Source organism: Pteropus medius, unplaced genomic scaffold, assembly GCF_902729225.1.
Source record: "Pteropus medius unplaced genomic scaffold, Ma_sr-lr_union100, whole genome shotgun sequence".
Classification (NCBI taxonomy): Eukaryota; Metazoa; Chordata; class Mammalia; order Chiroptera; family Pteropodidae; genus Pteropus; species Pteropus medius.
Genome location: NW_024342647.1, coordinates 6425745 through 6434765, shown reverse-complemented (window position 1 = coordinate 6434765; position 9021 = coordinate 6425745). Strand labels below are relative to the sequence as shown.

The 9021-nt window shown below is 55.1% G+C and overlaps 1 protein-coding gene across 14 annotated transcripts in view; it reads left to right on the top strand.

Moving 5' to 3' along the window:
* Positions 1–1197: 1197 nt before the first annotated feature.
* Positions 1198–9021, top strand: part of COL27A1 (collagen type XXVII alpha 1 chain) — a 131645-nt gene continuing 123821 nt past the window's right edge. For 8 of the 14 annotated variants that reach the window (XR_005653718.1, XR_005653723.1, XR_005653720.1 and 5 more), the window contains exons 1-2: positions 1198–1744; positions 7879–7949. Coding sequence is in view for 7 of the 14 variants with exons in the window: in XM_039866818.1 (XP_039722752.1) it covers positions 1677–1744; positions 7879–7949 (139 nt within the window). In the remaining 7 variants the exon portion in view is untranslated. Of the gene's footprint in view, positions 1745–2626; positions 5965–7878; positions 7950–9021 lie in introns of those variants that run through there. The other 6 variants (XM_039866815.1, XM_039866812.1, XM_039866816.1 and 3 more) reach the window with 4 other exon arrangements.

The following is a 9021-nucleotide window of genomic DNA, read 5'->3' as shown; positions in this document are numbered from 1 at the left end:
GCGCCCAGTTTAGGGAAGGACTACACCTCGTTCGCCTGGGGACCATGACTAACAAGCTGTGAGGAAGACCAGACGGTTCAGGGGCCCTGCACCCAGGGATCTGGATGGAAGAATTGGGGGATGCCAGTGAAGGGATGGGGAGGAGGGTGTTAACAGGCAGGGGAAGGAGCGTGCCTGCTGGCGTCCGCACCAGTGATAATCAGCGGGCGGGGTGCGCATCACGAGTGCGCGGTAACGTCTGGGTGTGTAACAGGCGTGACGCGGAAGGTTGCAGGGCGTGCGCGCGTGGTGCGGTAACGCTTTAGTAGAATCATTAGCTTCCAGCGCGTAAGACCAGCATGTGTCTGGTGCGTGTGGGAGTTCAGTGCTTGCACTGTCTGAGACACCTGGGCAGTGGCTCAGGAACCTGTGGAGGAGGTGGTCAAAAAAGCTTGCATGTGTGCAGAGGTTCAGTGGGAGCCCTGGGTGTCTGGAGTTTGGGGGCTGTGTGCACAAGGTGGGAGTGTGTGTGTGCACCCAGTGAACGGGAAGCTGGGGGAGGCTGGAGGCAGAGGGTGTCGCGGCAATGCTCAACTGGGGCTGTGGGTGTGCTGGTCAAGGAAAAAGTTTCGGTGAAAGCTTGGCTCAAAAGGCGGCAGTTCCAAAGTTCAGTGGGATTTCAGGAGTCTCTTCGGTCGCGATCTTTGCGGGGGTGAAGGTTAAGCCATTCCATCTGGAACGGGAGAGGGGCAAAGCGAGGGTTTAACACGGTTCTCCCACCCCACTGATACCAGAGTCTGTTCTTAAGGGCACCTTGAATCTGAGGAAAGTAAGGTGCTGTGTGTGTGTGTGTGTGTGTGTGGTGTGTGTGTGTGTGGTAGGACACTGGTTGTCGTTGTCTTGGGAGTCTGGACACTGATCCTGGTCCCAGATCTGTCCTGGAATTCCGGGCTCCTTTCAGCGGTAGCATCTGTCCCCTTTCCCCTTATCTCCGCCTCCCAACTTGGGGACCTCGTAAGCCAGAAGTCTCGAATCTCCAAACTGTGATCATCCCGCTATGCTGCCTAGGCCAACTCGTTCCTCTCCGTAAATCTCAATTTCCCATTTTCACAGTGGTGGGGCACTAGTGTATCAGCAGGGTTGTCGAGGGCCGGCCGAGTATGTGTCCCCGGCTGTGGCCGGCAGGGGGCAGCCGGGGGCAGCAGAGGGCGGCCCAGCGCGGGGAGGAGAGAAGGTGGAGAGCCGCCGCGGGCCGAGACTTTAAATCGCCTTCATTTCCCCCAAATCCTTCCTTTTCCTCTCCTCCCCCAGGCCGGCGGGGAGGCAGCTTCCACCGCCCTCCGCGCGCCCTTGCCCGGCCTCGCTCTGTCTCCGGGGACCGCCAGCAGCCCGCCTCCAAAAGTTTGATCATCTCTCTTTTTTTTCCTGCTTCTTCTTTTCGGTGGAAGCAGAAAAAGAGCGAGGCAGGGGCGAGCGCGGCGCCGGGACTCCTGGGACCATGGGCCTGGCACAGGCGCCCGCGGGGCCCCAGCCGCGCTGCCTGACTGCTCGGGCACCTCTGGGCGCGGGGCTGCGCTGGGGGTGCGGGGGCCGCGCGCTCTGAGCCGGCCTGGCGCGGCGGGGCGGGGGGCTGGCGGCCCCATGGGGCGCGCCCACACTTGCCCCCCGGGCTCGGGAGCATGAAGTAGGGGCCCGCCATGGGAGCGGGATCGGCGCGGGGAGCCCGAGGCACAGCGGCGGCGGCGGCGGCAGCGGCGCACGGGGGGTGAGTACGAGCTCGGGGACGCCCCCTCCCCAGCTTCCTGCTGCTCCAGCCTCAGGGAGGGCTGGGGTTCCCCGCCGCGCCGGACGCTTCTAGAGGAACGTCGGCTTCCTACCCCTTCCTGCGCCCCTGTGAGGCAGGCCGCCAAGGGTTAAAGCGGGCTGCGCCCCCGGTCCGGCCCGGGTTGGCGAGCACTGCCTGCCCTGCCCCTCCTGGCCCTGCCCTGCCTGGCCGCGCTGCTTGTTGGCGCTGGGGCGGGAGCGGAGCTGGGGAGGGTCCGTGCAGAGCCAGTCCGGGGTCGGGACTGGGGGTGGGTGGTGGCTCCAGGAGCGGCCGGCGGAGGGGTGGGGAGTAGAGGGGGTGCTTTATGGATGCTTAGGGCGGAAGGGGTCTCCGTTTCTTACTGTCTCGGTGTGTTCCAGTGTTGGTGTCCACAGGTCCTGATTCTGTAAGTCTCCGTTTCTGGCTCTTGTGAAACTGTCTCCAAGTTTCTAGGTCTCCAGGTCTCGGCTTTTGCTACTATCTCGGTGTCTGTGTGTCCTTGCACGTCCTTGGTTTCTGGAAATCTTCGTGTGTGTGTCAGTCTGTTCGGGTCTGTGTATCTCAGTGTTTCCCTGCTTCTCTGGGATGGAGGGTAGGGATTCAGTTATTGTCGCTTTCCCGCGTGTGAGAGAAAAAAAAGTGAGCCAGCATGTCAGAGCAGAAAGGCCCTGGGAGATCGCCCAGTGGAACTCCTCATTGTACATACAGATGCAGAGACCAAGGGCCGGAGAGGGGCAGGGAATTCCAAGGAGGGGCTGCGGCAGAGCTGAGACCCAGAGGCTCTGAGTCCCAGCCTGTGGAGTAGAAGTTGTAAGAGTTGAGCGCGCGTGCAAAAGCGAGTCACTTCGTGTGGGTGTGGGTGTGTGTGGGAGGGAGCAAGGATGAGAGCAGCCCCTGGGGGCCCTATGGACTGTGGCTCATGCTCACTGCCCAGGGATTCACAGAACTTGCTGGCTTTCCATCCTGCCCCTAGGACCAGAGGACACTCCCAAGAGGCTGGTCTAGGCTGTAGCTCCGCCCCACCCACCATGCCCTGCCCCTCTGAGCTGGAATGGGGGATGATACCCCCTCCTTCTTTCCCATGTCTTGGAAAAAGCTGGCTGGCTGAGATCCCCCGCCCCCCACCTCCCAACACACACACACACACACACACACACACACACACACACACACACACACAGCACCAGTAAGCACATTGCTGACTCATTTTCTCCAGAAGACCCTGTGCCAGGGTAGATGCCAGCGGTTGGTAGAAAAGTAGTGCCAGGTGGGCACCCCATAGTGGGGCCCAAGCCTTGGACAAGTAGGTGGGCATCATGCTGCTTGGTGGCTCAGCCTCTCCCTTCTCCTGTCTTACTGCCTCCCTCACCACAGTGGGGCTCCAGGTCCTGTGCCCTCTGACCCCTGCATGCTTTCCAGCTCTGCTCCTCCACACCTCTCCCCAGACCACTAAAGTGCCCTATCGGTTAGTTAGTGGTGGGAGACTCACACCAGTGGGAGGCAGGCTGCAGGGCAGAGAGAGCCTTGTCATCAGAAAATGTGAATCCCGATTCTGCCCTGTGAGCCTGGGCAAAGCTCTCGCCTCTCTGCTTCTCATTTCTATCATCCACAATATGAGCATCTTGATTCCCAGGTAGCAGGGTTTTGTGAGGATTAATGAGACCGTGCTTGCAAAGAGTTTAGAACAGTGCCTGGCTTGTAGTAAGTGTTCAAGAAACGGCAGCTGTTATTTATATTATTATTCACTTCATCTTGAATGGATGTGTGAGTCAACTGGAAATTTCAGGGCTGCATCCTGTCCAGACAGATGACCTGTCTGTGTTCCGATGGAAGAGGTGTAAGGTGTGAAGAAAGGAGCTTGGGTGTGACCGTCTGGCCACATGGGGCCTGGCCAGTCCATGGAGGCAGGTGGGACAGGTCCATTCCCCATCGCTGTTCTGCGTCCTCTGGGCAACGTCCTTCCCATCTTACCCCATGGGAGCACGGCCAAACCTGGAATCCTCAGGGCCACTTTCCTGGTGTGTTTCAGCACCCCGGCCCTCAGTTCTGAGCTCTTAGTGGATGTTCAAGTCGGTATGGGGTTCCGAGATCCTCGTGTGTTCCTAGGTAACAAGGATGGAAGGAAAACCATGCAAGCCAGCTACAGGTTCTGGCAGCCTCATGGTCCAAGAGTGGCCACATTTGGTGTACTGGCAGAGGGCCTTCCTCAGGGGAAAGGAACATTTGGGTTCCCTTCCTGGAGGGCTGTGTGGCCAGGCTGTATCTCCAAGGTCAGGCTCCTAGCGCGTGGCTCCAGTTTCGGCTGCCTCCTGCCCTCTCTGGCCCTTGTGCTCTGGTCTTCCCGACGTTCTGGAGCCCTGGGTTCGCTGAGCCAAAGCCCACAAGTCAGTGGTGAAAACAGAAGTCTGGAAGAACAAAGCCCTGAGCCAGCGCAGGCACTGAACGTTATTAGCAGTAGCCTAAACAGGATTGGAACGGGAGCAAAAGGATCGTCAGGGCCTCCCTCTGGGAGCCAACTTTCCAGGCCTGGAGCTCACTGAGATGGCTTGTTGGCTCCCCAGGCTGCATCTCCGTTCCTGTTGGTGAAGCCTGGGACTATGGTCTCTGGCAAGTAGGAAGTCCCTATAAGTCTCCGATTTCTTCTGCATGGGAGGCAAGTCAAGTGTCAAGGACTGTCTGTCTGTTAAGTAGTAGTGTCAGATGATGTGAGTCACTGATGTGATGTGTAGCTTTAGGCAAGTCACTTCCCTTCTCTGGGCCTCAGGTGCCCATCTCTACAACGAGGGGACATCTGGCCTCTAGATGACCTCAGAGAGCCTTCTCCCACTCTACCCCTGCACTATTATACTTTGGAAGTTTATTGGTCAAGTACACACAGAATCCAGGTCTTAAGTGGTCAGTGGCATTTTTTGAAGTGAATGAATGGGTGGACAAATGCTTTTGAAAGAGGCCTTCAGGGCTGAAAATCTCGTTAAAAATCATGGTGTTAGAAAGCTTCATTGAAGAGAAGATTCTGGTCCCATTCCCCCTGTGAGTCTTCTTTCTCCTGAACTTTGGGAATTAAAAATATTTCCCCTAATATACCCTCTTATTTTCTGCATAGTAGTCACCTTGACATAACCACAGCAGGTAAAATTGACTGAGAAGGACATTTGCGGTTCTTACACCTACTCCTCTCTACCTGGCCTCTCTTTAGCAGCTTGGGAAACATTCTAAGAAGGGTGGGTGCGACATAACACAGTGAGACTCAAGGAGTGAGGGCTTGTGCATGGCAAGGGCTGGGAAGAGAGGGGGCTGGAAGGAAATGGAACATAAACCAGTGAGGTTGCAAGGACACTGGAAAGTGAGGAGCAGTGTCTTCTGAGGGGCATTCTCAGGAGAAATGAGTTTCTTTGTCCTCTAAGTTTGAGTACTGCTGAATGAGAGAAAGTTTAGTCAATTTCTTGATTGCAGGACTTTTCAGAGCCTTTGGTGTGCAGTCGTGCTTTGGGAACTGCCAGGACTGGGACACAAGCGATAGCTCTTCTCCAATATATCTGGCTATAGTTTCCTGTGGTGTCCACCTGGTGTCCACCCGGGAAATAGTACTGAAGAATTGTGACCCTAGAGCCTGCCCAGGGTGACCTTGAGGAAGTCCACGTCCTCCCTAAGCCTCAGTTTTGGTCAGATCAAGCAAAACTGCCTGTTTCTTTTCAGGGCTGATGAGGCTGCCATTTGCTTCAGGTGGGCAGGTCATGCTGGAAGGTCAGCCTGTGCTCTTCTCTCCAGGCAACCCCAGGGCAGTTAGGCACTCTGACCTTTAGTCTTTGCTGGTGCTGAGCTGGAGGTGAGGCCTGTGGAGGCAGGGAGGAGTGGCCCCGCGCAAAAGGCATTCTCACAGCAGCGGCAGCAGGTTTGGAGAGGATGAGAAGGGACCAAGGCTTATCCAAGAGCAACCCTGGGAAAAAAGGTGGGGAGATCTGCTAGAGTTAAGGCTTTGAGAAGACCCTTTAAAAAGTCTTATACCAGGAAATATTCATTCCTCCTGCAAAACATGCTGAATACTTACTACATGCCTGCTAGGTGCTGGGAACACAAGAGTGAACAAGACAGAAGTGGTCCCTGCCCTTCAGGGACCTGGACTACAAAAGAGAAACAGGAAAATAGACAATGGCCACACATAAGATCCCTGCTGTGGTGAGGTATGTGCAGCAGGCTGTGGGAGATGACACCCAGGCTGGAACTGACCAAGCTAAAGAGTGATGTCTAGAACAGACGCAGCATGCACAAAGGTCTAGAGGCTGAAGAAAGCTTTCTGGGGATCACCATCAGCGTCCGAGGGCTGTTTCAGCTAGTTTGCCTCATGTTGCAAGTAACTGAAGACCCAGCTCACACAATGGAAGGGAGTTATTACCTCGCATATCAAGAGGGCCAAAAGAAAAGCAGTAATAGGGTTGACTAACTTAGCATCTCAGGTGTCATCGGACACCCACTATTTTTTCATTCTGCCATCCTCACATAGTCATGGGGCTTGTTACCTCATGTGCACAAAATGGCTGTACATCCTCACTCAATAACATACAAAAGCTAGATGAAAACCTCTCTGTCCTTTTGAAATGCTTTCCCAAGGGCCCTGACAGGCCTCCTTCACATCTCTCACTGGCCACATTTGGGTCATATATGCATTCCCAAACCAATCACTGCCATGGCAAATGAAATTTCCAGGATTACCTTAGACTTATCCAGATTCATCCAATGTCCTCTGAAGTCCATGTCTCCTTGAACAAACAGGAAGGCAGAAGGGCCGTGGGTAAGTAACCACTGGTGTCTTCCACAGCATCCAGGTCCGGACGACTATTGATTCTAATTGCAATTAAATTGGAGTACCTACTAGTCAATCAGAGGGTGTGAGCTTATTTTCCAAGTCACCAAGGGAGCTGGGAAGAACCTGGAGCTCCAGAGATCAACTCCTGCAGACAGGTTTCATAGATTACGTGATTCCCCAAAAGCACACCATCCTAGCTTTCCTCTTGGAAGCAGATCCTGGGCCTTTGTGTCCCAGCCTTAGCCTTCCCTACCCACCCGTCACAGCTCTCTCAGCCTGCATCCTGGCCAGCCATCCCTGGCCACGTGCCGCCCTCCCCTTTGCCTACTCAAGGATCAGATGCCTTAGGTAGCTTCGGGTGTCACCAGTGGCTGCTCCCACAGGAAGGTGAAATCGGATTACCGCCTCTGCCCATCTTGGCAGGAGCTTCTGAGCAGAGCATTAACTCTTCCTGTCCCCAGAGTGCACGGGCAGCAGGGCTAGTCTAAGGAGCACTTGTGTGACTGGCGGCAGGCCAAGCCTTGACATGCATTAGCTTATTTAATCCTCATGAATGGTCTGCAAGATAGGGAGTGTCAGCCATGTTGCAGAGGAGGAGACAGACTTAGGGAGGCTGAGCGACTCATCCAGGGTCACACAACTGGTGAGCAATGGGGCCAGGTTTGCGTCTGGGCCTCCCTGACTCTATCATCTTCTCTCTTATCTTCTCCCATTTTCCATCTGCGTAAAGTCAGCCGAGCATCTTCCTTAGCACACGCTGGTCCTGGTTAAATGGTCTTCTTCTGCTCCCTGTCTTGGGCTTGGAAAGTGATTTTCATCTGTCCTGCCCTTTGAGGACACGTCATCCAAGCAGACCGACTAGTCTTCCCACTGAACTTTCAGCCCTGGCTCTTGCTCATTGGGCTTCAAGATCATGAGGCCACCATACAGATGGGGAGACTGAACCCCAGAGATGGCAGCAAATTTTGAGCTGGACCTTGGGTCTCCTGACATGCAAGGCAGGGCTTCCTATCCACTGTTTCCTGCCCATGACCTTGGTTTATCATTCTGTAAAAAGCAAGGTTGTATTTGTACCATTATAAGCAGTTCTCGCCCCCAAGAGGTTGTACCTAGAGTCTCAGGAGCGTGGACTGTTCTAATGGGGTCCTAGAGCCTGCAACCTTGCTTCTCACCTTTTGTGGCAAGACTGGGGTGGGGCCGGGGCTGGGTGATCTACTCCCAACTCCCCAGCTGGATCTGGGCCGAGGGGTGGAAGCTGATGCCACCTCTGCTTGTGTCTCCTGGTCTCTAGGGGGTTTCTCTTCACCTGGATCTTAGTTTCATTTGCCTGTCACCTGGCCTCCACCCAAGGAGCTCCTGAAGGTAATTCTCTCTTTTTGTCCAGGGGGAGACAAGGGAGGACAGAAGGGATCCCAGAATGTAGGAGTAGGAGACATCCGTGCTCCTATTTGGAACTCAATGCCTCTGTTTTCTCATCAGTAGAATGGAGTCAGTCATTGGCAAATTCTCCCTGGGCTTGAAAGAATCACATTTGATGTTTTATAAGGGGTAGGAAGGGCTCAGTGCAGAAATGCGGAAAGGTGATTCTTTCGTTTCTCTCCGGGGCACAATTCGAGTAAGTCACTTTTGGCTGGTAAGCCTCAGTTGTCCCTATCTGTCCTGGGACAACTGTTGAGAAGAGTCACAGAGGCCATGACTATCATTGCCCAAGCCTGTGACCTGCCCTCCCCTCTGGTGAGATCCTGCTTTTCCTAACTATCCCTGAGGAGCTGTCCAGGGGGCCTGGGCAGCGGTGGGCTGGCTACACAGCTGCCCCTTGAAACTGAAACCTCTCCCACATCTGTTTGTCAAGCAGCCACAACGCCTCTTAAAATAGCAGCCCTTCCCCCTCCTCCACACCCGCCGTGTGGGGAGCAGGCAGCCGGGCACTCCCAGAGCCCCTGTGGCCTGACCGGCTGCCGGGCAGGGATTGGGCCCCCGGGAGAGGAGGGTCGTGCCCGGAAGAGACTCCTGCTGCCCGTCAACATTCTGTGCAAATGTCATTTTTTCCGAGCTTGCTGTTTCCCCCACAAAGTAGGTGAACAGCTGTCCAGAGTCCTGAGTCAGGCACTGGGGGTTGGGGAGAGGCCGGGGCTGTGTGGAGCCAGGTTTATGTAATAAAGGGATCTTGCTGTGGCCAGCTGGCTGGGTACTTCCATCTTGGCGTTGTGCTACATTCATTCTTCTGTCCCCTAGCTCCTCACCCCTGATGGGATTCTGGCTGTGTCTCCACCCTGTGTTCCAACAAGTCTGAGGGGCTCCAGCACAGGATAGTGGCTAAGAACAAAGACCCTGAAGCCAGGCGGTCAGGGTTCAAACCCCAGCTGTGCCCTTTATTATAAGCTGCGTGACCTTGGGCACATTATTATAGCTTACTTTTCTGACCCTTATTTAG